This window comes from Penicillium canescens (genome assembly GCF_028828765.1).
Source record: "Penicillium canescens strain IBT 15451 chromosome Unknown utg000002l_segment0_segment0, whole genome shotgun sequence".
NCBI classification, from domain to species: domain Eukaryota; kingdom Fungi; phylum Ascomycota; class Eurotiomycetes; order Eurotiales; family Aspergillaceae; genus Penicillium; species Penicillium canescens.
The window spans coordinates 2,167,927-2,194,488 of NW_026703964.1; the positions used below are offsets into that span (position 1 = coordinate 2,167,927).

The window sequence follows — 26,562 nt, forward strand, 5'->3', positions numbered from 1 at the left end:
TATCAACTAAGGCCACACTTCTATACCACATTCAACCATCATTCCACCCTGTTGATAGTCTGACCAATACACCACTTCTCGACTGTGATCTTGCAAGAAGCCTCAAGATTGTGCAGTGTTCTTTCGGCATACCACGCAAGATGAGGGGTCAAGACAAGGTTCAACGACGCCGCTTCCGGGCTTAGCAAAGGCGAGTCTCCTCGTCCAGCAGGCTCTTTGACATAAACATCCGTGGCTGCTCCAGCGATTTCATTTCGTTTGAGAGCATCCAACAGAGCGTGCTCATCGACAATCCCACCTCTGGCGACATTGATCAGCAGAGCATGAGAGGACATCATCTCAAACTCGGCAGTGGAAAGCATATTTAGTGTTTCAACGCTCCGTGGAAGACATAAAATAAGAACAGTCGATTGCTTCAGAGCGTCTTCGAATCCCACCCGACCCGCTCGAGGGAAGACGCCCTTGCGCTCGGCTATGATGACGTTCATACCAAGCGCTTTGGCCAAAGTCTCAATGCGCTTCCCCAACATTCCATATCCAATAATGCCTACAGTCTCATCACTACACAGTGACGGGGCCTTGCCACTTGGCGAACGGACTCGACTGAGTAACGACCCGTTCGTCTTCCACTCAGTATCAAGGGATGGATCATCAGGCACCGCAATAGTATTATTATGCAACTCGATGAACTTCCGCCGGGAAGCAAAGTAAAGACCAATAGCATGCTCACTGACACTATCGATATTCGAGCCAGGACAATTGCAAACAGTAATTCCACGGGCCGAGGCGGCCGCGATATCGACACAATCCGTGCCGGTCGCCATAATCACAATGAGACGAAGTTTCGGGGTGACTTCGGCACTGAGGGTCTCTGCCGAGAGTTTAATAGTGGTGGTCACGACAATTGTGGCATCTTTGAGGCGACTGGGGAGGTCAGAAGGGTTGGTCCATCGGTGAACTTCCCGGGTATGTGGCCCTGGCAGATCAAATTGCGGGATTGGGCAATGGACAGCCTCAATCGCGACAATGTGGTGTTCTTCGGCCATAATCAAGTGCGAGGTGGTGCGGGGTCGGGATATGTGTTGAAGGATCAATTCATCGGATCGTTAACGCGTATACTATTTTCCCGCGATAACCGCGAAACCCGCCAGACCCGCCCCGGGAAAAGCGATGATGTCCGAGGTTAGCCGAGACGGATCTCGGGGATTGAGAGGACGGGACATCGCTTCGCCAGTCATATAAGGGATATTACTCCACATGGACATGGAGAGGGTCCGTTTATGCGTTTTAAGGCCAGCGAAAGAGAGAAACCTGCGGAGTTGAAACGTCGCTCCCCGTATGACGTGTTAAAATACCGAGATTAGCCGAACGATATTGATTGCTGATATCAAATTGGGTCTGCTACTATATAAGCTGCGAGGGATTCGTTGAATTTGTCAGGAATTCGTTGCTTATTTTGGCATTCGATCATATCTGCATCATGTCCGAGGAAAAGGCACCCTACGGTAAGAAACTCATCATCAAAGCCTGTCCAGCGGCGTATACTGACTCATCGCCAGTGACTCTCGATGTATTCTCATCGAAGAGGTATAGCTTCCTCCATCAGAGTATGAATATAGAAATGGTCAATTAACACACAGAAACAGATTCAAAGGAAACCCCGTTGCGATTGTGAAGGTCACCGACAGCAAGCTGTCACAAGAACAGAAGCAAAAGATCGCCAAAGAGTTCAACTTTTCCGAAACCGTCTTCTTCCATCCGGCCAATGGAGATGAGCCTCCTCGGGTGTACATTTTCACGCCCGTCAATGAGATGGACTTCGCCGGCCATCCCGTCATTGGCGCTGGCCATTTTCTGTTCCGCCAATTGTTAGGAAACGACCCAAGTCGTCCAAAGTCTCTCACCATTACCACCAACGCGGGGCCTGTTCCAATCACATATGATCCAGAAAATGAGGTTGTATCCGCCGAAGTCCCTCACAATATCCATCAGCATCAGCAAGGGGCAACGCTGGCCCATATCCTGCCAGTCCAAGCCAGCCTGAAGACGGTCTCGGACCTCCATGGTGTACCAAAGTCATCACCAGTAGTCTCTGTGGTAAAGGGTGTCACGTATGCACTAGTGGACCTGACCGAGAGAGCGGATCTGTTTGCCAATATTGTTCCGGGGGAAGTCCTGCTCTTGATCTTGATGAGGGATGGAAGCCCTCATTCACTGGGGTCATGTACTACCGGAATGGCGGGTCTCGCATCGAAGGAGACACAGTGATCTGGGATCTTCGGGTGCGAATGATCGCTATCGATTTGGAAGATCCAGCTTGTGGTAGCGGAGGGAGCTCCTTGGGTGTTTACCTCGCGTTGTTGAACGGTCAGCAGGGTCAGAGCCACCGGTTCTATATCGATCAGGGCATTGAGATGGACAGGGAGAGCCACCTCATTGTTGATGTGCTGTTGGATGATGATAGGAAACGGGTATCCACTATCAAGCTTGCTGGACAGGCTGCCTTTGTGGCGGAAGGGAGTATCTTTTTGAATTGAGGAGGCTCTAATTTCTCATCATAGCTCGGTATCGTACATTGATGTCCCCAAGGCTGCTTTGATTCACAAACTCGTTGTTGATAGTACTTCTAGGCAGCGCTGGCTTGCTGTTACGCGGATTTGTGTCCTACGATTTATCGCGAATATAATATGATCAAATTATTCAATTTTGCGGCGCGAAGTAACTGGAGCGATTGATAGTGGCTCCCACCCATGTCTCCCTGCATTCACTCTTTTTTTTAATTTTTCTTCTTTTTTTCTTTGCTTCCCGCCCTTTGTATTCGCATTGATCTTCAGCCCCATCACCCACCTCCCCTCGAGAAGACAAATCACAAGGCCGAACGCGAGAGGTGAGGGAAGGTAGGTGATTGTGAGTGGCCAAGGATCCGTCAGTGTAGGCTCACTTCGGCCGACCAGGGCACGTCAAGCTACAGAGGTAGTTAGTATCACTTTCTGAACGTAGAATAGAGCGTAAGTTAGATCATACCCCTTCAACCCAGAAGCTCGAGGCACCGGTGAAACGGCTCTGCAGGTGTGTGGCCTGCCAGTAGTCAAGCTTGTCGCCATCCTTCTCAGGGTAGATCTGAGCCCCCTGGTACCAGTAGCTTATCGCCCCCTTCTCGAATTTCTTGTCAGACTGGTAGGCCTCCATGAGGCCGTTGATGTTTGGCATTTGCTCGTCGTGGTCGCCATTGAGCTCCAGCAAGTACTTGGTCGCCTTGAGGAATGACAAGCGTTGGACGACTGGCCATGGTAGGCCTGATCGCTCGGATGCGATCATCTGGCTGCAATTTGTCAGTTAATTGTGCCCTCATTGAGTTCGCGAATATTCGAACCTTCGACGCTGGAGAAAGTGCGCCAGTCTGTGGCGGAATATATCGGGCATGATTGCATCTCTGATTCTTTCACGGCAGCACGCAATTTGGCCGTCCACATCACTGTTTTTGGTATTAACAAATTAGAAACATGCGGTTAGACGTTTGTATTGTGAAGGAAGGCGTAACCATACTCTTTGTGGAGATCTGGCTCACAGGAGCTCCAGCCTTCGGGCACATCTGTGATGTTTGTGATGGGGCCCCCCGTGTGAATCCATCTTCTTCTGCGAGACTTGGTTTCGGTGGGCATTTAGGATTGATATCTGATATCGGATGTTGGGTTGCTGTTATGGGATTCGAAGATCTGGTGCGAAGGGATTCGATTCCTCCGAGACGGGTGGTCATAAAGGAAGGATGAGAGTGAGGGACTGGAACTGAGATCCTGCAATCGAATATCAAAAGGACGCTAGCAAGTAGGCACGCGACCTACTTCCTAATTCACTGGGTTGAATATTTGCTAAGCTGCTACGCGTGGTTAGGACAAGCTGCTTTCGCTCGTCGCTAGCCCTAAGCCAGGCTTGGGCATTTGTCATTTTGAACATTGTCAAAAGTTTGTGCAATGCCTATCTATTAACGTCTAGAAAGTGTTTATAGTAGGCCTATGCGAGTATAAGGAATGCTCTGTAGTCCTCCCGGCTTGGTTTTCCGTTAATGGGCAATTCACATACAGATATCATGAGGCCTGCAATCTCCTACACGGCCTAAAACCTGCACCTAATAAAACACGGTATGGAAGCGCATATCTAGTAACATTTTTGTTCTCAGTTCAACTTCTTAGTAAATCCTTCGTCAATCACCCGAAGTCCTCCCGTCATGGTATACCAATTCCAAGTATTACGGGATGCCAGGAGCTATGAAAATCTCAGCCATTTCTAGTCAGGAAAACAAGTTCAAGATTGATGATGTACTTGCCGGTATCGACGGTAGATCCATTCCGGATGTATTTAATTTGGATGCCCTAGACTGAGTGAGAAATCCCTTACGTGTAGTGTGATTCAACAGGCGTACCAGTGTGATATATCCGAAGACGCCATTCGCGTAGCTAACGCCACCAAGAGGCCCAATGTCTAGAGTGGCCATTGCTCCAGCTATGTTTCCTTATGTTAATTGACACAATCGCTAGCACGGAGATTGCGAGGTATAGAGCTCGGGGCACATACCACCCGATTCCACGTGGAAGGTTCCATCGGCATCGTTCTTGATTCGTTCGAGGGTGATATGGCTAGCATAAGGCTCCGCGGCCATGATATCCTGTTCGACTGCTTCTTCGATTATTGACTAGCCTGTACTCACGATCGGTCCTTGGAAAAGTGTACTGTTGGCCCCGATTGTCCAGTTGGTGTGGACTTGAACGTGGATGTGAATTGCACGCTCGGCCTATGGATCAAGTATAGGTATTTCGTCGTTTTATGTTGGATGTTGAGGACTATGCATTAATAAAATCCAGGGAAGATAGTAGCGAACAAGGTGACGCCATGGTTATCTGTGGGCCACATAGCCCGAACCCAGGTTTCCTGTCGGTCGAAAGCCACTGGGCTTAACCCTCAGTATAGCACTAGTGCCATGCTTACAAGATGTCACATACTGTAAGATCGGGGAGGCCTTCGTGGATATCCAAGATTTTCCCACCACTTACATTTCTATATTGATCCTCGAATGTTATATCAGGCAGGATCCTGGTAAATGAGGAATGCTAATTTGGAAATGAGTTTTAGTTTGTTTCCGGGGATTAACCAAAGTTAAATAGATCTCGCATAAACCACTCACCCAGATACCAACCAGGACACCCTCCAACGGCTCGCAGGCGTCAACATCAGTGACACCTGTTTCCAAAGACAGAGGTATACCAGTCTGGTCGTCGTCGTATGTTTTGGCGAAGAGTATGGCGTTGGGAGTAAATTAACGGTCCGGTAGTAGCCTCTGGAAAAAGTACATTGGTCCAATTCCTGAAAAATTGTACTTGGGAGCCTCCGTATGCATGCCATAGAAGGTCTCCTCCTCGTCACGGCTAGAGTGGATTTGACAGGGGAAAGCTGTCGCCATTGTTTCATCTCGGCAACCTCACTGCTATTTATTTGCCAGATAGTCAAGAATCGCGGGCGAGTCACTACCGTTTAAGGCATGAGGATGGGCCATAGTCAGCAGACTGATAACAACAGGTCCTCTCGTCACAGATCACAGCCTAGACCTCCCCTATACCGGCTGCAAACACACAGAAGTATGCGAGAGCAAAAAAGGCAGTTCTCAGGGCCATGCTTTCAGAATATTATCTGTTCCGAAGAGCGGGGCTTGATCATATGATGCGTAATGTTGGATGTTACTAAAGGTTCTTCGTGCGTTGTCTGTGTCGCAGCTTTGTTCGAACATATCACCTGCATCAATTAGCGGTTTCGTGACGCTGGACTCGTATCTTTTAGTTGATATATCTTTTGTACCAATGAACGGTGCCATAGCAATAATGTCCTAAGTGGGATTCGTAGTCTTTCAGCTTGGTGCACAAACAGTACCGCCCACCAAGACGTACTAGGATCAATAAGGCAGAAGGCTGAAGTGCAACAATACCGAACGGTCGAATTTTGAATCGTCGTGCATCAAAAGGACTGAGAAAATAGATAAAAATAATGAGTTTATTAGATTGGAACAATATTAGAAACAGTATGCTCTCGATAGAGTGTGAGGAAATGATATGAACACTGCTCAAATACTTGATAGTAGACCCTGTATCGTCTATGAGACATTATTCCCTTCGTAAAATCACAGACCCTTTCCAAACAACTCTTCTCCGATCTCTTTTAGTAGAGGCTCTTTTTGTACAGCATGGATGTTCATCTTTGCAGAAATCGTCTCCGGCACACTCATGGCACGACAGAGATCAATCAGAGATCCGTCCATCGGGGCTTCATAGACAAGCAACCCGAGTGCGAACAACAGCCCATGCAATGATTCAACACTCTCCTCCTCGCGAATGACCGCCTCAAGCAGGGAGGCTGTCAGCTCGACCTGATCTTCTTCAGAGATAGGATCAGGCTTATTATTGAAGCGTGAGTTGTGGTTGAATGATGCAAGGTTATATGCAAAGGATGCTGCAACGACACGGAGGCTGGTCTGTGAGTCTAAAAGGGAGTTGGTTGCGAGGCGGAGACAGGTCTCGCGTAGCGGGGATGAAGATGAGGTGAGTTGGTCTGGGTAGAGAGGAGTGCTGAAGAGATTGCAGGCCAGTTGTAGAGCCACGATACGTAGATTGTATGGGCAGGAGGCGGTATCATCTTGGGAGAGCGGGTCAAGCAGGGTGAGGAGAGTTTCGTGTTGCGCTTCTTCGGCGAAGTAGCCGCTCACACGTGGGTCGAGCAGTAGTAGACGTACCAAATCAACCACTGCGAAATGACTGCCGCTAGGTAGCGTCGAGTATTTGAGCTTCAAGGTCGTTGCGAATGAGTGCAAGTCGGGGACACGGATATCGGCTACCGGTGTCGCAGAGTGACGAAGCTTGACAAATTCAATAATCTCCGCAACGCTTTGTGCTTCTTGGAATTCAGCTGGTAGTTTCTGGATGAGCTTTTCAAGCGGCGGAGCCTTCTTGTACGTGACAAAGTTCTTGATATCGCGCTGGAGGCTGGGAAGTCGTAGTTGGCGATGGGGGTGAGCTGGTCGGGCAATCGGTTGGGTTGCAGCATGGGGAGCCCTCACTGTTGATGGTTGAGCACTTGGACCAGGAACTCCCATTTGGCCGGTGCCCTGGGTGACGCCTTTGAGAGCCATCTCGATTTGGGGTTTCATCATTTGCCCAAACGGAGTTTCAAGGAATGTTTGAGGTAAATTGCGGATGTGCTCTGGAATAGATTTGCCAACAAGGAACATCGAAAGATCCTGTGTAAAGTTGTTGCAATTGTGAAGAAAGAGATCATAAGACTGAATCTGGTCAGATTTATTCGTTGTAGAGGGCAGTGCATCTTGGTGGACAAACCTCAGGGGTGTAGATGCTAGCCAACGAGCCCAAGTATTCTTCAACAACTTCATTAGGTAGTTCAGTAGTACCCAATGATTCGACTTCCATGGGCTGGCCATGATGAGTTGTGCCTGGAACTGCAGTCTGGATACCTTGGCCGAAGTAATATTCAACGCCATTGAGCACGATGGATGTATGATAGATGGCATCCATCTGCGTACCTGTCAAAACAGCCGAGTACTATCAAGATTAGGGCCTGCTCTTTTTGAGTTGCTAGTTGCACATACCATTCGTGCCAGACCCTACATTCACGGTCAGTTGTTATCCACAAGCAGTAAAGGCATATAGGGACTCCCACCTTTGACAAGTCATAGACATATAGCTGGACGTCCATTTTAAACGATGTAGAAGTAAAATATTGTGTAAAGTACGAGTGCGTAATCTGGAAGATGTCAACAAGATAAAGAAGTTTACCTGCGCAGGCTGCAATCTGATCACGTCAGCATTGTCACGGGCAGCCTTCGAGCCCTACTATCGCTTTCGATCATTTTCCATAACACTCACATCTTATTGCTCGATATTACAGCTATTGTAATGAAAATCAGATTAAACTCAAATACTTGTGGCTTTACCGTTAGACAGGTCTTCGGGGGAGAAGGATGACAGATCTGTAGTCTTGGATTTGTTGGTATAATCGCTAGAGGCTCTGGCGGTGACGAGCTTCGCATGGGAGTCCATTGTTATGGAGAAGGGTTATATTGTTAGGAGGGAGGTATTAGGAAAAGGTTGGCAGTAATACAACTCTGTCAAATATGAATTACTATTTTTGCAGTACGCATTGAGTATCAGATATTGATATCGGATACCAGTATTCTGAGGATGTCTCCAACGCTAAACTTGTCTGTATATTAGCTTTTTAGCAATATATTGTCATAGTATGCTACTGTTGAACAAAGAGACTCCGACTATCCATGGACTTTGTGTTCCTTCATACAAAACAAGGTAACGGAGCGGGCATGATTCATAGTCCATTGTCCATAGTCAAGCATTCTCCAATTGGAGCCCGTCTCCCCACCTCCACTCCAACCCAAATCCCAATCTCATCAAGATATGCACATACCTTAACCCCAAAGCTATAAATCCTGTGTTATTCATCGAGATGGTAAGCTGTCTGACAATCCTCGGAATTCATATCTTAACTAACCCCACCCCCATAGCCCCCCAAGAGGCGTGGCGCACTCGCCAACACCTCCGCACCGCCAAAGCGCGGGCGCGCATCCAAGCTCGCGAAAGAGAACAACATAACCGCAGAAGAAGAAAACGAAATAAAAGAAGTCTTCCAACTATTTGCAGCCGCGAACGAGGCCTTCTCCGATGAGAAAGAAGGCGTCATTCCACGGGAAGACGTGCGCAAGGCACTGGTGTAAGCCGCTCTCTCCAACTCCGCGAGATACCGATTTCCGATGCCCACATGCAATCTACAACATGAATAGCATTCATTACCTCTCATTGCCGGCTGTGCCCCTGTCGTGACCGACACTAACAAATATCTCTAAACAGAGCCCTCGGCCTCCCACCCACCGACTCAAGCGAGCTTGCCGAAATTCTCTCTGCGCTGGATCCAACCACCTGCGGATTTATACCCTATAGTCCATTTGTCTCGATAGCAGCGGCCAAACTGCGCTCCCGCGACGATGATGCCATGGCTGCCGAGGTGGATGATGCGTATCAGTTATTTACGCATGGCACGGATGGACCGATTACGCTGTCGCATCTGCGGCGCATTGCACGCGACTTGAAGGAGGATAGTGTTGGGGATGATTTGCTTAAGGATATGATTCTCGAGGGGAATGGAGGTGCTGGGTTGAGTGCTGGTGTTACTCTGGAGCAGTTTCATGATGTCATGAAGAGGGCTGGTGTGTTTTGAATGGGATATACATCTCGGGGCATGGGGTGTTTTATTGGTTTCTTGAACATAGGGCGTGGAATTTTCGTTTTGCCTTGGCTTTTTCGTTTAGCAATAGGAGTCGGCGGTTCATTTTTGTTGACTTGGTGGGAGGGAACTTGAACCAAAAGTAATTGGCCTCCAATAGGCTGTACGAAATATGTGCTGCAAGATCAATTGCCCATTTGTAATGTTCCATGTTGTGATTGTAGATACATGCTTCCCTCCATCAGCCGGCGCGTAATAGTCAAAGAATTAAGCTCGGTACTAGCAAAAGAAAAAAAGGAAAAGAAACAACCATCGAAAATAATCAAAAGGAGGATAATAGAAGATATGACCCGCGCATCAACCATCAAAACCCCCGGGAATAACGCGAACCTGTATCATGCGGAAGCAGCGATGAAGCGAAGTGAGAGTGGCGACTGAGTCTCCTACGAGATCTCGTCGTTCATCGCCAGATCTCCGCCGTTGGCCTGGGGGGCAGCACCGTTCACGGGGGCAGCGTTCTCGGCGGGAGGAGCATCGGTAGCGAAGTAATCCATCATATCAGCGTCGAGCTCCTCAACAGTCTTGGGCTTTCCACGGCCAGGGTTGCGACCACGACGGCGGGCGGCGCCCTTGCCACGGCCCTTGGCATTCTCACTGTTAGCCTCGTTGGCCTGGGTGTTGGTCTGGTTGCTTTTGGCCTTGGTGGCAGCGGCGGACTTGGGGCGGGCCTTCTGACTATGGAGGAATGAGTAAAGAGACTCGGTGAGAATTGGGTATGAACTTACGCAACGCGCTCCGTCAGAGGCTTAGCAGCAGGAGCGGTAGGAGCGTGAGAGGCATCGTAAACGACCTCGATCTGTTGCGCGGATTAGTTGATGCTGCAAGATTGGATTGAGGTACTGAAATTTACCTTCATGGGACGACCATCAACGAGGAGGCCATTAAGATCCTTGGCGGCCTTGGCAGCGGTGTCTGCCTTGCCAAAGATGATGGTGGCGATACCACGGCTGCTGCCATTCTGGTTGTAAGTGAGCATGACCCGCTTGACGCTGCCAGCGGATTTGGTGAAGTATTCCTAAAGCGCAAATAGACACGATCAGTATTTTTGCGTCATAAGGTTTGAGCGACGAGAACTGTTTTCGAGTGTCGTAAGAAAACAATGGCGGTGGCGCAAACGAAGACGGCGAGTGTTCCAACAGCGAAAGAGCATCAGCGAGCATCAGCAGTTATCCGTCGTCCTTTCATCCCAACTCCCGAGACGTGTAATACACCGTTTCCATTATCTGTAACGTTGTTGTAAAACGCGCACCCCCGTCTGGCAAGTCGCATGCTTGCCTACCGCATTGCGATACCGTGTCCCCTGGTGCAAACATCCATCCAAGGTGTATTCACGTCCCGGCATATTCCGTAATTCCTCCTTAAGGGTATAATCAGCCCTCCCAGCAAGAACATCGGCTCACGTCGCTACCATCGACGTGAACCCAGCCCACTGTGCCCGTAAATTAAGGGGTCCACTGGCCTTGCTGTGCATCTTCCGAAGCCCACAGATATGATGTCATGTAAACCACGACGCTGAAACCCTCGGAGCCACTGTGTCGGGTAATCACCCCATAGAGCAGTAGGCTCTTCACGGAGAGATGTTTCAAACATGACTCATGAGAATTGAGGTTTTTTGTTTGCCCCTGAACCAATTTCCCGCTGCTTCACTGATGCGCTCGCTGATGCTCCTCTGGTCCGCAGAGCGGGATAGATGAAAGATATGGACAGGGTTGAAAGAAACAAGGATGATGATTTCTCATGTAGCATCCCAGGCACAGTACTCAGAACGCAAGGCAAGCGGATTTCCGTGTGGGATCCATCGCTTGCCGAGTGCATCTTTTCACCGTACTGCGACAGAGCTCAACCTCCGGCCTCGCAAAGCGCCAGCAACCACAATTCGCGGAGGCATTTGGGAAGGAGTAGACTGTCTGTGCCATGAACATCGAGGAAGATCCAGCGATGTGCGAAAATAAAAAGGTGACGAGAAGTCGAAAGGCGAGTCGAGTTCGTTTGCGCCGCGATTTTCTCGAAAACAGAGACGGCGATGAAAGCCAAAGTGAAGGCCTCTAGATCAACATACCTTGATATTGGCCTCGGAAACATCGGCAGGCTGATAAGGTTAGCAACTGAACGGCACGATCGAGACACAAATAGTCAGAACGTACCAATCCACTAACGAGGATCTTGCTGGAAGCTTGAACAATAGGAGTGGGATGAGCAGGCTTGGGGGCAGCCTTGGTAGATTTCTTCACGCCTCCGACAGCGGGTTTGGTAGCGGCGCGGCGGCCACCAGCGCGGCGGCGAGTGTTGCGAACGTTCTGGCGACGGCCACTGACGAGATCGTCAAGGGACTTGTCGAGGTTGGCAGACATGGTTGCGATGGTAGTAAAGAGTGAAGCTGGCGATTTGAAAGAGATATCACGCGCGACTGATGCCTGATATGCGACCTGTTGAAGTCACCTTGGGATAAAGCGAAGATCGATCACTTCTCGAAATTTGATGAGAAGATGCGAAAAGACGCGATTTGTGTCTGAAAGAACAACTTTCAGGAAGGGAAGGATAGATGGGGAGATGGAACTGGAAGGATGAGGAGGGAAGGGAGAGGGAGGCAGTGTCAAGCCCGGCGCACTAAGCCTCATTGGGCCGCAAATGATGTTACTGCATTTATGGCGGGTAGCAACGGCAGAATCTCATTCGCTGCCTCAGCCCCCCGAACTGCATGTTTGGGTTTATTGACGTGTTTTATTTGAGTTCATGTAAAACATTGTTAGCCATCGTTAATGGCTTTATTGTGATTTCTATCCAGCGGAAGAATGAATCGATTATATGTAGGCCCAGCCTTGGAAAACAGATTGTATAGAACGGCAATGCAACCAACGCCAGCAATAAATCAAAGTAACAAAAGATAGGCAACTCTCTGGAGTGGTAGACATGAGTTAGCTCCTGAGAGCCTCCAAGCGGCCTCGCATTTGCTCCAGAGTAGCTTCTTGGTCTTCGAACTCTTCCTCGGCTTGTGGGGATTCCGGCTCTGAGATCTTGTCCACAGGAGGTGCCGTGACGGGTTGTGCCTGGGAGAGCTTTCCCTGTAGAACTTCCTGCAAGACCTTATCAATCTCCGAGTCTGCTTCTTCTTCTTCCTCCTCTTCGAACATTGCCGGGTCGGTGATGGCATCATCGACCATCTCTTCAATAATGCCTGCCCTGACTAACTCCGAAGACAGCTGGTGCATCGTAGCAGATAACTGCGGTAGCCGGACAAGTGTGTTGACATCCTTCATGATTCCAGTCGACTTTTGAAGGCTGCCTTGGATTTTACGCGCCGAGAAGGCTTCGTTGACTTGCATTCCGACACTCTGTAGTTGAGCGCGGCTGGTATGCAACCGAGCGGTTTGTTTTCGAATGCGCACCAGCTCCCTCGCAAAGGTCTTAGTGTCACGGGTGGCCTGTGTGGCCTGAGACGGATTTCGCTGAGCCCGTTTGGAGGCGTTAACGATGTGCTGCCGAGTCTGGCTATCCGCAGTTTTCAACCGGGTTAGATCGCGGTCAAGTTGGCGTGTATTAGAGCGTATTAAAGCATTGCATTTTCTCATCTGATAATACGAGTTGTGCGTCAGTGACATATTCAAGGCATGAACCGGCCGCTTCATGTGCTTACCTGGGCTTGCGGGTCAGGCCCAAAGAATACCGCCTTGAGACTCTCCATGATCGCAGGATCGCAATAAAATGGCTTGTATTTGGCGACAATACTATCAAGTTCGAATAGGTGGAAAGTCCAATCGTGGACAGTGGTCACAGTAGGTATGATCAGCGATAAGGCTCAGGCTCGGTGCATTGTCCTTGAGATAGGCGGGGCACTAGGCAGGTTGTGTGCAGTTTTTGAAATGGGCCGGGTTATAACCATATACAGGAGAGCAGGACCTTTCTCAAAGATCAAGATTGCCCCTCAGACCCTTCTCTTCTGATCATTAGATGACCTCGGAGGCAACACTTCACGGGAGCGGGCCAGGAAACGGCTGAGTCAGTTCTGACATAATCAGAATGAGGGGGTTTCTCGGCCTCAGGCAAGGGAAGGAACAAACGAGACAAACGTCAGTTCCAGTACTTTCTACGTTGTAGGCTCGACTGGGCACTGCGCGCTTGAGCTCACTGTAGTATCATCCTTCCACATCTCTCTCTGATACAAAGCACCTCAATCTCCTTCACACCTCATCCTTTCTTTACCGCTTTCTACATTCCTCTTTCAAAATGTCCCAGACTCTGACTCCCGAAGGTACGTTGTGACTGCTCTACTTCCCCGCTCCGCTCAAACACGAGCGTGCACATTTTGCACGAAATTTCCTATGACGTTATGTTTCTTCAGAATTACTCTGAAGCTTCGCGAAATGAAATGTCTCGTTGTTTAATTTTGGGTCAAGTGGACTGACATGCAATATCTGATATTCAGTTACATGGGCTCAGCGTTCCTCCGACTCGGATCCTGAGCGCAACTACCTCTACGTCAACATCAAGGCCCCCGATGTTCCCAAGGCCGATGCCAGCCTCAGCATCACCGAGAAGAATGTTACTTTCAAGGGCCCCTCCCGGAAGGGCGTAACATACAGCGTCTCCCTCGACCTCTTTGCCGAGATCGACCCCGAGAACAGCAAAGTCAACCACACCGACCGTGATGTCGAGCTCGTTCTGCGCAAGAAGGAGCTCAAGCTGGACTTCTGGCCCCGTCTCCTCGCCAGCACCCAGAAGATGCACTTCCTCAAGACCGACTTTGACAAGGTATGATTGCCTGTTTGTTCTAGTTATAGACTGTTAGCTAACTGGATCCAGTGGGTGGATGAGGATGAACAGGACGAGGCTGGCGAGGATGACTACGCAAACAACTTCGGTGGCTTCGGTGGTGAGGATGGTGGCCCAGGTGCCGGCGGTGGCCTCGGCAACATCGATTTCTCCAAGCTTGGCGGTATGCCCGGCATGGGTGGCATGGGCGGTGGCATGCCCGACCTGAGCGCCCTCCAGGGTATGGCTGGTGGTGCTGCCGGCGCTGAAGGCGAGGAGGACGACGTAAGTTTGCCCTCATATATTGGTTCTTGATCAGGAGCTAACACAACTATAGGATGAGCTCCCTGAGCTCGAGGATGCCGAGAAGTCCACCAAGATCCAGGAGGTTTCTTAAATCCGTGGTAATTGCTTTCTGTGAATTCCATTACGACCAGAAACGAAAAATTAGTGTGCTTTAATACGCCCACAGGATGATATGCTGGAGATGGATTTGCTAGGGACTTCCGTTTACTGACTGTGGGGCCACCTTGGCCTAGCAGTTGGATATACGTTTTTTATAAGTAGATCTACCTCATGTCAAACATCCCAATGATTGATGCAGCGTGATTACGACCATATCTCACGTAGGAGTTAGTTTAGTGTCTTAAGTCTTGAAGCAAATATTCCCAATCCTAGAAGAGCTGAACACAGGTGGAAACTGTCTCAGTTGACCCTCCGTGGGTCTGTTTTTATATCTACTTTGCCCTATGTGCGTTCTCTTAGGAGCTTAGTTCAAGCTATGAATCCATGGACACACAGCCCTGTTGAACTTGAGTACAAATTATAGGTGACGAGGTTGAAACGCACCTTGAAAATGGCTTAAATGACAATGTTTCGATGCCACCATGCTCCAGGGAAACTGTACACAAGCCATGTTAGACAGCTAAAACAGCGGACTTCAACAACAAGCGTGTTTATACGCTATTCTCCTTTAGGTTTTGGCTGTATTCCAACCTTGGAATGAATGGTTATGTTAGGACATATACTAAACCTTACACATTCATTTAGAACTCCGCCCACTGGAAAGAAGCCATATATTATATGAGGTACGTGGGCAAGTTCATCGATTGCTTTTTAACTAGCGAAATAGTGCTCGAATTTCTTGTGGCGTGTGAATGCCAATCTACGCAGTGCTCCTATTTCATCTCGTTTAATAGGACGGAGAGAGATGTGAGGGCTCAAATGAACTACTTTGGATTATGCTGTTTTTACCTATCATGAGCATATCATGTCTTTCATTCTGGTTGTTCAATTTGATCGTGTGGGTATACAGATATATAGGTTGAGGTCTATGGTGACGGTATTGTTTGTCTAGGATATATAAGCGCCACGTTCCTGGCACCAGTGGGACTGCGATCTTCTCAAATGTCTACATGTATTCAAAGGCCCCTTAGTACTTCTAGACTCAAGATATAATGAAATTAAGAAATAAGTCAGCATCGGTTAGGATCTGTTCGTAACCAGAGTCGAGTCCCCTCCTAGCTGTCGCTGTCTCAAAGCCCCGTAAGAATTTGTATAGTTGCGAGCGCTTAAGCTTCAAAAGAACTTATCAGACAGCACTGTACTTTATACTTAGTCTCACGGCCTGTTTCTTGACGAGATATAAGGGTTATAAAATCGGAAGATGCCATGGGCACGTAGTCTGGTCTCGTCTCAAGGATATTGGGTAATAGTCTCCACGCATGATACATGGTAGACATGCCATAGCCTAATGGTTTATATAAGTGTACCAAGCAGCACAATTCAGTAATAACCGGAAGACAGTGATAGTTAATATCTATTGAATTGGTACCATCGAAACGTGACCTGAAATTCCTGCCTCAGGCGTGTATGACACATCATCCCCACCTTCCACATTAGGAGGCAAAGATGCCGATCGCAGATTCTCAGTCCAGCGCCACACACTCCAACCTTCATTCTGCAACCTCTGGCACTCTTTGCCTTCAGCGTTTACGATTACACCGTCTTTTAGAACCCGTCATTCATTGGGTCGCATTAGCCTTTCTTTATCTGTATACCAGTAGCGCACCTTGAACAGGCGCATTTTACAGATTTTCACACTCGAATTAGCGACGTCACTTCCGCACAACCGTCACCATGCCGCCCAAAAAGACAGACAACCAGCCCAAGAAGAAGAAGGCGACCGTTGAGGATAAGGTGCGTGTTTCAAATGCCAACCTCTTCGCTTTTTATTTAATTTTTAGAACCTGCGATGGCTAACTCGACCGAAAACAGACGTTTGGAATGAAAAACGTGTGTTGAAAGCCCCCTGCTCGACTGCTCGACTGCCGCACCGAACAGCGACAACCCCGTTTCCGCCATGGCACGAACTAACATCGAAAACAGAAAAAAGGTGGTGCCGTGAAGAAACAGATGCAACAGCTGCAAGCACAAGCCGCAAGCAACAAAAACGCCGAAGAGAAGAAGAAGGCCGCTGCCCAGGCCCAGCGTGAGGCTGAAAAGAAGGCTGCTGAACAAGCAAAGAAGGATGCCCTCGAGCTGTTCAAGCCCGTGCAGGTGCAGAAGGTTCCCTTCGGTGTTGACCCGAAGACCGTTCTTTGTGTCTACTACAAGCAGGGTCACTGTGAGAAGGGCCGCAAGTGCAAGTTCTCTCACGACCCCAACGTTGAGCGCAAGGCAGCCAAGAAGGATTTGTACACCGACTCCCGTGATGAGAAGGCCGTTGAGGAAGAGAAGAAGCAGAAGGATACCATGGACGACTGGGACGAGGAGAAGCTACGCAGTGTTGTTCTCAGCAAGCATGGAAACCCTCGCACAACAACCGAAAAGGTCTGCAAGTTCTTCATCGAGGCTGTCGAGAACCAGAAGTATGGTTGGTTCTGGACTTGTCCGAATGGAGGAAACAAGTGCATGTACAAGCACAGTTTACCACCAGGGTATGTGTTGATACGACCGTTGTGGAAACCATGCCCGTTGCTAATATTGAACAGATTTATCCTGAAGACAAAGGAGCAGAGAGCCGCTGAAAAGGCACTCAAGGACAAATCACCATTGAACACACTCACTCTCGAGGACTGGCTGGACTCAGAGCGTCACAAGTTGACCGGGACACTGACACCGGTCAACCCCGAAACCTTCGCCCAATGGAAAAAGCAGCGTCTGGACAAGAAGGCTGCCGAATTCCAAGCACAGCAGGCCAAGGATGCCACCGGTCGTACGCTCTTCGAAAGCGGCAACTGGGCCGAGGAGGACAGCGAGCCAGAAGAAGGCGAGGACGACAACGGCACTTGGAACCTGTCAGTCCTGCGGAAAGAGACCGAGAGACTGCGCGAACAGAAGGAAGAGGAACGTCTTGCCAAGTTGCACGGGACGGAAGTACCTCTGGCTACGCCGGAGGTTGTACCGGAAGCTGCGGGCTGAGCCCCTTCACCTTCTCGCGAGACAAGATTCGTGGGTCCTTCAGGATCCTTCTCTACGGACAACATCCGGATACAACTCGGTTTTTTGGTTGCCATGGAGTCGGATCACGATGCCGAGTGATCGCTACAATTGCTTGCCAAAATTGCTCGCTTTGTATGCCACCTCGCCCATCACTGAGGGCCCGGTCGGTTGCCTTGTCCTTTCAACCTCTAAACGTGTGTACTACGAATGTCATGCGTAGAGGAAAAGGTCAAGGCTGACTGGCTACGGGCACAGGCTTTAGGTCCTGTGTTAGATGTGATGGAAGATTACACGGCCGATATACCTTTTGATAGCACCTATTTTCTCGGTAGCAAAAAGTTCGTTCGTTCATAATGAACCTGATGCTTCTCTATCCTGGAATATCTCGCTGCTCAGTCTACTACCCTGGTAAAGCATGTAATCGCTCATAGGCATATGTTCATGGTCATGCTCACTATTGAGAGCAATATTTACGGAAGTTTCATAGTCATCTACAGGGAGGCCTTCGCCTGAAGCAGCCCCTTCTCAAGCATCAACCCTGCAATATCTTCCGCGACGCCACGGGAGAGCTCAAATCCACGACCACCAGCACCATATCCATGGACCACATACCGGTCATCTGTGATCTTTTCAACTTCAATCCGCATCCCGCCCTCTCGAGCAGGTCGCCGACCAACAATGTCACGAATGACATCAAACTTTCCCCCACTTTCTGGAGTAAAAGGGAACCACTTAGTCGCATTAGCAAGCAGCCGCTCCCTGATCTCCAGTGAAGGATTCGGGTCCCAGTTATGAGGTTCCTTCGTTCCCCCGATGATCGTCCCACCATCAAGAGGGCGCGGGATACAAAAGGACCAGGAACCATCAGTATTCTGACGAGTGATAGTCTCCGAGACAGGGTTCCGAACAAGACAAGTTTGTCCTAGAAATAGAAGTCAACACCAATCGAATATAAACCCTCCCATTTCCAATAAACCACGTACCTCGAATAATAAACACCCTAGGATCCCCAATCCCAACCCCAGAACAATTAACCACAGTCCTAACACCCCTCGCCAAACTAAAAGCCTCCATCAAATTCACAAGCTGAAACTTATTCACCTCCCCACCCCCAAGAACAAACTTGCGCAGCAAATGCGCACAATAAACAGGCGAGTTAACGACGTAAGTCCCATACTCCACCCCCCAAACAACACCATCGGGAACCTCGCCACCACTCAAAGCCCGAAACCCATCAAGATGCGAATACACATTCTCCACACTCTGCCGATCCAAATACTCCGCCGGCGGTGCCTCGAGATGCTCAACACCGCGAATGAACGCAACGCCAGACCCGGGCTCGTCGGCCGCAACACGCTTCATGTACTCATAGGTGCGCTTTGCTTGGTTTGCTTCGCAGAGTGCTTGATGTGTTGAACCTGGTACTGGGCGGTAGTGCGCTCCGGCCCAGGGTGAGGCGTAGTTGACTGAGGTGTCCGATGGGAAGTCGCGGGCTACGAGGAGGATTGATTGTGTTGATGATAGGGTTTGTTGGATGCGTAGGGCTGTTGTTAGGCCGATTACGCCCGCACTATTTGCGGGTTGGAGGTGTCAGCTGTCACTGTTTTATGTTGGAGGTGGTTTTGTCGTTGTCCTTTTTTTCGGGGGTTTGGTTGGCGAGGGAGTGCTCACCCTATTACCACAATTGTTTCGTTGGGCATGCTGGAGTTGTCACCAGGTCGAGGGTCGAAGGTCGAGTGGTATAGTAAGGGTTTATAGAGTGTAGCTGATGTCTGCGCACTATGTTGGTCTGGGAGGTGTTGGTCCAGGTGAGTTCCAATGACTCAGTAATCCGGGGAAGATAAGCCCCGCGATCAGATGATACGAAGGCGATGCGGACATGGCCGAATATGAGGAAGCGATTAATACAAACTCTCTATATATTTATTCCTCTGTAATTAGCATTGGATATTGACCTATTAAATATGTTCCGATCCCCAACGTTGGTAAAGGCATCCTGGCTCCTAACATAACATAGTATAGAGCCTTGGAAGCTAGATTGTGACTCGTGTCTCATACCTAACATCCTAAGCTCGTTAGGAAGTAGTGAGATATGTATCTCGGAAATTCTCACCTCAACAATAATCTCTTTTCCCTAGCCCGATTGGAAACTCTGCCGTGTTTGTCGCCGTGCCTGTCCCCGATGTAATCACAGGGGCCCAGGGCCCAAGCTCCAGAACTGACATATGTTCTCTGTTTGCAAGGATACAAACCCAACTCTGCAGCAGATATATAGTAGCCACATCACATAATACCGGGCGGACTGTGGGACAAAGAAGCCTCGAGATCGTCGTTAGGCATCGGAAACACTAGTTCGCAGATGAAACTCGTAGTCTTCTCCCAGAGTTTAAATGGGCCTTCGATAGGCTGAGGCAAATTCAAGGCAGCGAAATAAGTAAATACAAGCCATAGGGACAAGCAGGGTACGTGCAGACATTGGTTGAATGGTGTGGTGTAGGCGCCGAGGGGATCAACGGTGATGGACGGTGATTGGCGGCCGAAGTGATAGAGCTGCAGCTTGACAACAACTGCACGGATCCCAATCACATCTGTCTCAGAAATCACAATTCTGATATTATCTCATGTGTGCAAAGTCGGTTACTTGCAGGCGAAGTATCATCTTCGAGGGAAAGAAAAGAAAACTATAGAACTATAGAGTACTTGGTGATCTCCATGCAGACGACAAGGGTCATTTTCTTCACGAGACCCACTATGATGATGCTGATACCAGTCTGTGATTCGGGGGATCCTTCTGCATCGATCTAAGCAGGCTAACTCTGACTTTCTGTCGTTTCTGCATGCTCGTTGGTGCACTCACGCAGCACCAGAGCCATGCAACCCAGCCACCAAAAAGGCTCGATCTCACCGTCTCCGCTAATAATATGGTCAATACTGGACTCGATCTTAGGACACGGCTAACGGGTTGTCCGTCATCTTAGGGCGGGACAAATGTATGGTCAGTCAGGAAATGAAGCGCCGAGCAGAAATACCCCAGCGCCAACAACCATTGCTCCTTCTGATCGACTAAACTCCCCTCTTTTTCTTTGCCCTGCAAATGCACAGCCTTTTCTTTTCCCTGTCCTACGCATGCGCCTTCTCTCCTGGATCCACGGGCAGTGGCGGCTGCTTATATGTATAATCGCATGTAGACGGACTCAACCCTGGTCCTTTTTCCTCTCCACACCGGCCTGTCACAAACTTAAGCCCCTCCATCACGTTAATCTATGTGATGAACGTGCAAGCGAGTTATTTGATTCTGAGTGTCACTGATATTATCTTTATTTTATTCCCCCCTGTTCTGCGACGGCCACACCTCTTTTTCGCCCTATTTCTCTCTCAACATTTTTCTTATTAGGGTCCAGATCTTCGATCCTCGAGATAGCCCGTTTATACTTACCCACGTCCCCTTGTCAAGGCGCTTATTTTCCTCCCGTTTCCTGAGCAATCCAGATGTGCTTTGCACTACCCTAAGGCCCGTCTTTCGTTTCCCTTGACTGGACTCAGGGTCGTGACGACCGATTAGAAACCGACCTGGTATAAGCTGATCAGGTCAGTGGATTTCTTTTTATCTCTTTTCTTGTTTCTTGGGTTCTACGGGCTTATCACTCCCGGGGCTTTTGTCAACTTGGGAATTGAAAGCCTTGTCAGCTTGAACCATTTATACTCAATCCAATGCCCCATTTGCTACATACACTAAATGAATGGTTGAATTGACATGGAACAGGACCTTGGTGACAGAATCGCGACCCTCGAGGACTGCCAAAGTAATGGCTCCTCCGCTGCAGCCTGCCCTGCCTCGGTTCGAACCTTGTGCTTCCACAGCGTCGCTATTTCTCTATGCCCAGGGCTCAACAATTCTATGCCTTCACCATGACACATTGGCAATTGAACGCCGGTTCCAGAGTCATCAGGAGAACATTGATTTCATTTCGGTGGACAATGTCAGCGAGCGGGGTGCTGGGAGATTGGTCGTCAGTTACGATGTAGGACAGACTGCGATTGTCTGGGATATTTTCACGGGGACCGAAATTGCCCGATTTGCCTCGTTTGAGCATTTGCGAGTGGCTTCATGGATGCGCAATGGCAACGTCGCATTTGGTGAGAGATACATAAAATCAAGCGGTTGAATTCACTTGCTTACCGGAAGTATAGGAAACGGGAAAGGCGAAGTTATTCTGTTCGAACCTCCAACACAAGAACATATCTCTGCGCGCACCATTTTTGACCCGATTACTGCTATGGCACCAGCTACAGATTGTCGTACTCATGCAATTGGGTATGTTAGCTGCAATTGAGTGGTATCATTATGCTAACTAGTCTAGATATCAAAATGGATCAATTTTGATCGCAACTCTACTTCCTCAATTTACCATCCTTCACACTCTGACTACTTCGCGAGGACCGTCTCCAATTATATCTCTAGCTTGGCATGCATCTTCGTCGAAGCAAAAGTCAGATATGCTAGCAACTCAATCCTCTAATGGCGATCTTAGAGTCTGGAGCGTGGCAAAACCACCAGGAAAAGAGTCACCCCGAGTTATTAGGGTATTGAAACGATCTGATTCAAGCTCTGCTGATCCTAAATGGATGGGATGGTCGAAGAATGGAAGACTAGTTCAATATCTGGAAGGGTGGGCAGCCCTGATACAATTGAAGTATTGATAAGTTGCTAACGTTCGATATAAGAGAAACATGGTCTTGGGACGTCCGAACCAAACACGTTACTTACGACCCAATTCCCACTATCGACGGCGTTCGAGGGCTTGCAAACTACGGCCCAACCGCAACTCTCTTCACACTCGGTCCTCAGAACTCAGTACAGCAGTATGATTTGGAAAACCCAGCAATGGTTGCAAACGTGCAGCACCTACCAGTCGGATCTCGATCTGGCGCATCAGAGAATAACAGATCAAGGACAATGTCACCACGCCGCCTCCAGGACCCTCCTGATATTCGAGAACCAACAAGTACCGCGCGGCGCACACCATTCGATGCAAGTGAAATTGAAAGTATCAGACAACGAGCAGATCTGACAAGCCCTGCCTCCTCCCGGAGCAGGACAGAATCGGTCAGCTCCAAGGCGTCATCTTCGAAGTATAACGCCAGGCCCTTTTCTCCGCCCAGTCGTTCTGGCCAGAGTGCCACTACTTTCTCGCTGACATCCGCTGGTGGTGATACACCGCAGCCCACTGCATCTGCTGCTTCATTTGCGTACCCATCTTCTGTCTCTATGTCGTCTGTGAGAAGTTCAAGGGCGGCATCGCGGTTGCGGAATGAGGTTCACCTCAGTCCCGCTGAGAAGAATATTGTTGATTTGTTTCCGTTTACCCGTGCTCGTCTCAATGATGTGCCTTACAAGCAGCAGCCTCCTCTTGATGATCCCGATCTAACTTCCGATGATTTGAGGCAGCAGATGTTGAGCGTGGTGTTTGGTTGGGATGGCGATATCGAAGATCTGATCAGGGACGAGCGTAAGTTCATATGCTCGACGTGGGACATTCAGACGCTAATCCATCATAAAGTGAGCCGTCACGCTGTAGGAAGCCAGAGTGCCATTCTTTTGGCACAATGGCTTGGTGAAACTGATACAGAACAAATGGCTTCCATGGTTGCTCCGGGACCTGTAACAACATCTGACTGGATGCTCCTTGCTTTGAGCCAAATGAGTGGTCAAGCCCAAGGGAACAAAGTTGGACAAGCATTTGTCCAGAAGCTGCTCGAGGTTGGAGACACGCACACTTCAGCTGCTATTTTGCTTGGACTCGGTGACAGCAACGATGCGATTGAAGTTTATGTTTCTCGAAATCATTTCATGGAAGCTATCCTGATGACATGTCTTCTTATGCCATCCGACTGGCAGCGACAGTCGTATCTTGTTCGTCGATGGGGAGAGCATGTTGTCACCCATTCCCAACAGCAGCTTGCAATCCGTTGTTTCATGTGTACCGGCGTGGAGCCATCTGAGCCATGGGCATCGCCGTCTGCACAACAAGCCGCATCCTTTGCGGAGATGATTCGAACGAAATCCCCTCTTGCTTCGACCGAGCCACCACAGCCCAATATATCAAGCATGATGCCTCCACCAATTCGACCAAGATCCGCATCTAACCAAAAGCCTGCTGCGAAGACTCCAGCGCTGAAGCTCATTACCTCGTTCGACGCGCAACCTAACCAACGCTTCCGTTTCCCTGGGTTGAAGTCTGATGATCGTACCCCAACTAATGCTCCAGGGATCACGCCAATCGCTGAATCTGCTGTTCCAGATTCCGCACTGTCTCCTGGTGGTCTCGGATCATGGAAACTGAACAATATCCAAAGCCTGAACCATGCAATGACCTCTCGAACTAATACCCCTTCTTTCAACCGACGCCGTCTGCCCTCAATCGGAGAGACACCAGTGGATGTGCATCCTCCCACGTTCTCACGGTCTAATTCTTACAGCCAAAATGAGTATGGATCAACTTCAGAGAACGAGACGAGTGGTCACGAGCACAGTCAAGATGAAAGGGAGAGTGACAGTGGTCTTTTAACTCTACCATCTGCGAGATACGACCCCAAAAATGACTCTCTTAAACCCAGTCCCCAGACTGCTGTGCAAGGAACAGACAAGTTTGCGACCATCAAGGGTCTTCCATCTCCAGCAGCCGGTGTGTTTGATGCTCTCACCAACGATGACCACCGCAATGGTTCTCGGGATCGCAAACCAGACGGCCTTCAAATTGAGCTACTAGATAGCGAACGAAATCACCAAGATCGCTCAGATTTAGTTCCTAGCGCCAGGAGCACGGCTTCAACGGCGGATAGTTTCACTTCTGCCAAGAGTCCAAGCGTCAGCGGTCGAAGCATTGATCAATACATCAGCAGCCTCGACGAAGCGAATTTCCATGCACGCAAGTACCGTGGCCCTCATACACCCGGACGCGGAAGACGGAATACAGATGATGCGGGCAGCCAGAGCTCGCGCGTTCACCAATCACGAGATGCCTCCAGGGATACTCGTGGCCGGAATGATCGTCGCTATATCCAGCCTGCTAAACGCTCTCCCTCTTCACCGGTGCCTATGTCTCCTGAAGAATTGGCCCGCTATGGCGCCGGCGAGTCTGAAAAGCCTGTGACCAAGCCGAAGTCGAAGTCACGCACTAGGAGTTCCAGCAAGATGAAACGGCCGGACTCACGAGCCCGCCAGAGATCTTCTAGCCGACACACAGCAAGCCGTATTGCAGACAAGCGAGATGCGTTAAACCGGGGCCGCAGCAACGATCGACAAGGATCTAGCACTCGGTCGCCATCGTCACCTCTTCCCATGTCTTTCCCCCGGGATGAGCCCTCACAGACTGACGGTGCAGATGATCCCTTGAGGATTGTGGCGAGCAATCAACAGAGGCTGAGGTCTCGCCATCGCAGTGCCAGTCGTCGTCGTGCCGAAAGAGGAACAAGTGCTGCAAGTGCCAGAAGAGATGGGTCCCCGGAATCCAGACACAAAACATCCCAGAGTCTTTCTGAGATTCAACAAGGGCCTAAGGCTGATCCTTGGGTACAGACCTCTGAGCCGGTACAATTATTGTCGAGCAAGGTCTTTGGTCAGGAGCCACCCTTCAGTGAATTTCCAAACGGACAGCCCAGTTCAACTGTGAACGACTTCCAGGATATTGTATCCCCAACAACGCCATTCGTCAGTGTGGCAGAGAGAAAGAGGAGAGAGTTTGCAGCTGCCGAACTAGAAGCTCGGAGGCTATCTCTTGCGCGTAACCCATCGGCACCAAACATTCCCTTCCCGGGCGAGCTCCAAAGCGTCAGAAGTCCCATCGAAAGCCCTCCACCATTCTCCGCTGGTAACTCGTATTTTCCACGAGCTCCATCTCGAAATAAAGTGACCCAGAGCAAGCCATCCCCCGACTATCCAAGCAGCTCGGACTCCAACTCATCACGCTCCGGTATGCCAGTTGGGCTCCCAGCAACTCCCCGAGCTATGCGCCATCCCAAGTACGGAGGAAACGGACAAGATGAAGAACGACCTCCTTCCGTGCCGACCATTCCTTCAGACACCAACCTTTTCCTCAGTAACGCCCGATACCAAGGTGACGCCGAAAGAATTGGTCGATCAATGTCTGTTCCCGTTCCAGAGGGCCAGTTTAACGGCACAGCACCAATGCCCAACGACCTCCCCATGCACCCACGCTTCAACCCGGCCCTCCCAAGAAGCAGATCTAGCAGCCGAAGCCGTAACACAGGCCACCGCCGCACCAGCTCAGGCGGCTTCATCTCAGGCACCTCCCCCAACCTCACCGTAAGCATCGAGGAGACAATTGAACAGGCAATGCAGCGAGGACCCTCGGTAAACTACGACAGTATCCCTCCTCCACCACCGCCGCCAATCCTTCCAGAATTGCAGCATCTCAATACACCACCTCCACCCCCTCCATTCCCAATCTCTGCGGACCCCATCTCACCGCGAGAGTCCTCCGCCACAATCGACATCGCCATCGACAACAATGAAGACTTTGGTCGCCTCCTCCCGCGGGCTATGACTGCTGCCCCGGCTTTCAATGTCCATACACAGAGCGTTGGTCCTCAATCTGGGAATCGACGTATGTCCTTTGACCATCGCCGGAACAGGAGCTCGAACGAGAGCTTCACCAACAAGTTAAGGAGCTTGACCCGTATGCGAAGTACTGCTAGTCGCAGTGTTGAGCCTTGGTCACAGGCTGCGGAGTCGGAGACGCCATATGAGAGTATGCATTCGCATGGTGTGGCCTCGAATCAGAATTATGTCCTTCCGAGTCAGAGCTATGTCTCGCCTGGTCAGAACTTCGTCTGAGAGATGTTTCCTCTGTCTCTCTACCCTTCGATCTACTTAGGTTTTTTTTTTTTTTTTGTCTTGGCTTTTTGCTCTAATCATGAATTTGTAACGTCCTGGCTTTCAACGCATCACGCGTCATGTTTTCACTGCCCCCGTTTTGGATTGTCTTTATTCTATTG

At 49.7% G+C, this 26,562-nt stretch overlaps 12 protein-coding genes across 12 annotated transcripts; 5 read left to right on the top strand and 7 right to left on the bottom strand.

Moving 5' to 3' along the window:
• Positions 1-38: 38 nt before the first annotated feature.
• On the bottom strand, positions 39-1,046 carry N7446_002020 (D-isomer specific 2-hydroxyacid dehydrogenase family protein; the record flags this gene model as incomplete). Its single annotated transcript, XM_058510769.1, has 1 exon — positions 39-1,046. One exon carries the CDS (start codon positions 1,044-1,046, stop codon positions 39-41), a length of 1,008 nt encoding a protein of 335 aa, XP_058376305.1.
• A 434-nt stretch (positions 1,047-1,480) lies between these two features.
• Positions 1,481-2,537, top strand: N7446_002021 (PhzF family phenazine biosynthesis protein; the record flags this gene model as incomplete). The annotated part of the gene is made up of 4 exons (XM_058510770.1): positions 1,481-1,505; positions 1,560-1,587; positions 1,647-2,111; positions 2,174-2,537. 4 exons carry the CDS (start codon positions 1,481-1,483, stop codon positions 2,535-2,537), a joined length of 882 nt encoding a protein of 293 aa, XP_058376306.1.
• A 389-nt stretch (positions 2,538-2,926) lies between these two features.
• Positions 2,927-3,662, bottom strand: N7446_002022 (uncharacterized protein; the record flags this gene model as incomplete). Its single annotated transcript, XM_058510771.1, has 4 exons — positions 2,927-2,965; positions 3,025-3,322; positions 3,374-3,475; positions 3,547-3,662. 4 exons carry the CDS (start codon positions 3,660-3,662, stop codon positions 2,927-2,929), a joined length of 555 nt encoding a protein of 184 aa, XP_058376307.1.
• A 612-nt stretch (positions 3,663-4,274) lies between these two features.
• On the bottom strand, positions 4,275-4,657 carry N7446_002023 (uncharacterized protein; the record flags this gene model as incomplete). Its single annotated transcript, XM_058510772.1, has 3 exons — positions 4,275-4,370; positions 4,421-4,500; positions 4,573-4,657. The coding sequence occupies 3 exons, from the start codon at positions 4,655-4,657 to the stop codon at positions 4,275-4,277; spliced, it is 261 nt and encodes an 86-aa protein (XP_058376308.1).
• A 1,509-nt stretch (positions 4,658-6,166) lies between these two features.
• Positions 6,167-7,752, bottom strand: N7446_002024 (uncharacterized protein; the record flags this gene model as incomplete). Its single annotated transcript, XM_058510773.1, has 4 exons — positions 6,167-7,321; positions 7,377-7,598; positions 7,646-7,660; positions 7,717-7,752. The coding sequence occupies 4 exons, from the start codon at positions 7,750-7,752 to the stop codon at positions 6,167-6,169; spliced, it is 1,428 nt and encodes a 475-aa protein (XP_058376309.1).
• A 699-nt stretch (positions 7,753-8,451) lies between these two features.
• N7446_002025 (EF-hand superfamily Ca2+-modulated protein) lies at positions 8,452-9,593 on the top strand. The gene is made up of 3 exons (XM_058510774.1): positions 8,452-8,520; positions 8,576-8,781; positions 8,919-9,593. Exons 1-3 carry the CDS (start codon positions 8,518-8,520, stop codon positions 9,283-9,285), a joined length of 576 nt encoding a protein of 191 aa, XP_058376310.1. The 5' UTR covers positions 8,452-8,517; the 3' UTR covers positions 9,286-9,593.
• A 13-nt stretch (positions 9,594-9,606) lies between these two features.
• N7446_002026 (putative RNA annealing protein Yra1) lies at positions 9,607-11,949 on the bottom strand. The gene is made up of 5 exons (XM_058510775.1): positions 11,496-11,949; positions 11,411-11,440; positions 10,202-10,366; positions 10,077-10,147; positions 9,607-10,026 (listed from the first exon to the last, which is right to left on the bottom strand). Exons 1-5 carry the CDS (start codon positions 11,700-11,702, stop codon positions 9,735-9,737), a joined length of 765 nt encoding a protein of 254 aa, XP_058376311.1. The 5' UTR covers positions 11,703-11,949; the 3' UTR covers positions 9,607-9,734.
• A 317-nt stretch (positions 11,950-12,266) lies between these two features.
• N7446_002027 (ESCRT-III subunit protein VPS24) lies at positions 12,267-13,033 on the bottom strand (the record flags this gene model as incomplete). The annotated part of the gene is made up of 2 exons (XM_058510776.1): positions 12,267-12,920; positions 12,986-13,033. The coding sequence occupies 2 exons, from the start codon at positions 13,031-13,033 to the stop codon at positions 12,267-12,269; spliced, it is 702 nt and encodes a 233-aa protein (XP_058376312.1).
• Positions 13,034-13,575: 542 nt separating this feature from the next.
• On the top strand, positions 13,576-14,497 carry wos2 (Hsp90 cochaperone SBA1; the record flags this gene model as incomplete). The annotated part of the gene is made up of 4 exons (XM_058510777.1): positions 13,576-13,600; positions 13,775-14,100; positions 14,152-14,385; positions 14,438-14,497. The coding sequence occupies 4 exons, from the start codon at positions 13,576-13,578 to the stop codon at positions 14,495-14,497; spliced, it is 645 nt and encodes a 214-aa protein (XP_058376313.1).
• Positions 14,498-16,239: 1,742 nt separating this feature from the next.
• N7446_002029 (translation machinery-associated protein TMA46) lies at positions 16,240-17,523 on the top strand (the record flags this gene model as incomplete). Its single annotated transcript, XM_058510778.1, has 4 exons — positions 16,240-16,299; positions 16,378-16,395; positions 16,489-17,039; positions 17,094-17,523. 4 exons carry the CDS (start codon positions 16,240-16,242, stop codon positions 17,521-17,523), a joined length of 1,059 nt encoding a protein of 352 aa, XP_058376314.1.
• Positions 17,524-18,035: 512 nt separating this feature from the next.
• Positions 18,036-19,244, bottom strand: N7446_002030 (FAD-dependent oxidoreductase; the record flags this gene model as incomplete). Its single annotated transcript, XM_058510779.1, has 3 exons — positions 18,036-18,466; positions 18,528-19,114; positions 19,216-19,244. The coding sequence occupies 3 exons, from the start codon at positions 19,242-19,244 to the stop codon at positions 18,036-18,038; spliced, it is 1,047 nt and encodes a 348-aa protein (XP_058376315.1).
• Positions 19,245-21,350: 2,106 nt separating this feature from the next.
• On the top strand, positions 21,351-26,401 carry N7446_002031 (uncharacterized protein; the record flags this gene model as incomplete). Its single annotated transcript, XM_058510780.1, has 5 exons — positions 21,351-21,681; positions 21,736-21,859; positions 21,906-22,214; positions 22,270-23,054; positions 23,106-26,401. The coding sequence occupies 5 exons, from the start codon at positions 21,351-21,353 to the stop codon at positions 26,399-26,401; spliced, it is 4,845 nt and encodes a 1,614-aa protein (XP_058376316.1).
• Between the last annotated feature and the right edge of the window lie 161 nt (positions 26,402-26,562).

Excerpts from the sequence above, each read along its gene's own strand:
- N7446_002025 (XM_058510774.1), top strand. Across the intron at positions 8,782-8,918 it reads GACGTGCGCAAGGCACTGGT|AGCCCTCGGCCTCCCACCCA; the intron begins GTAAGCCGCTCT and ends ATCTCTAAACAG.
- N7446_002026 (XM_058510775.1), bottom strand. The coding sequence starts at position 11,702 with ATGTCTGCCAACCTCGACAAGTCCCTTGACGATCTCGTCAGTGGCCGT. Across the intron at positions 10,367-11,410 it reads TTTCCGAGGCCAATATCAAG|GAATACTTCACCAAATCCGC; the intron begins GTATGTTGATCT and ends TTTGCGCTTTAG. Across the intron at positions 10,148-10,201 it reads TTGATGGTCGTCCCATGAAG|ATCGAGGTCGTTTACGATGC; the intron begins GTAAATTTCAGT and ends TCCGCGCAACAG.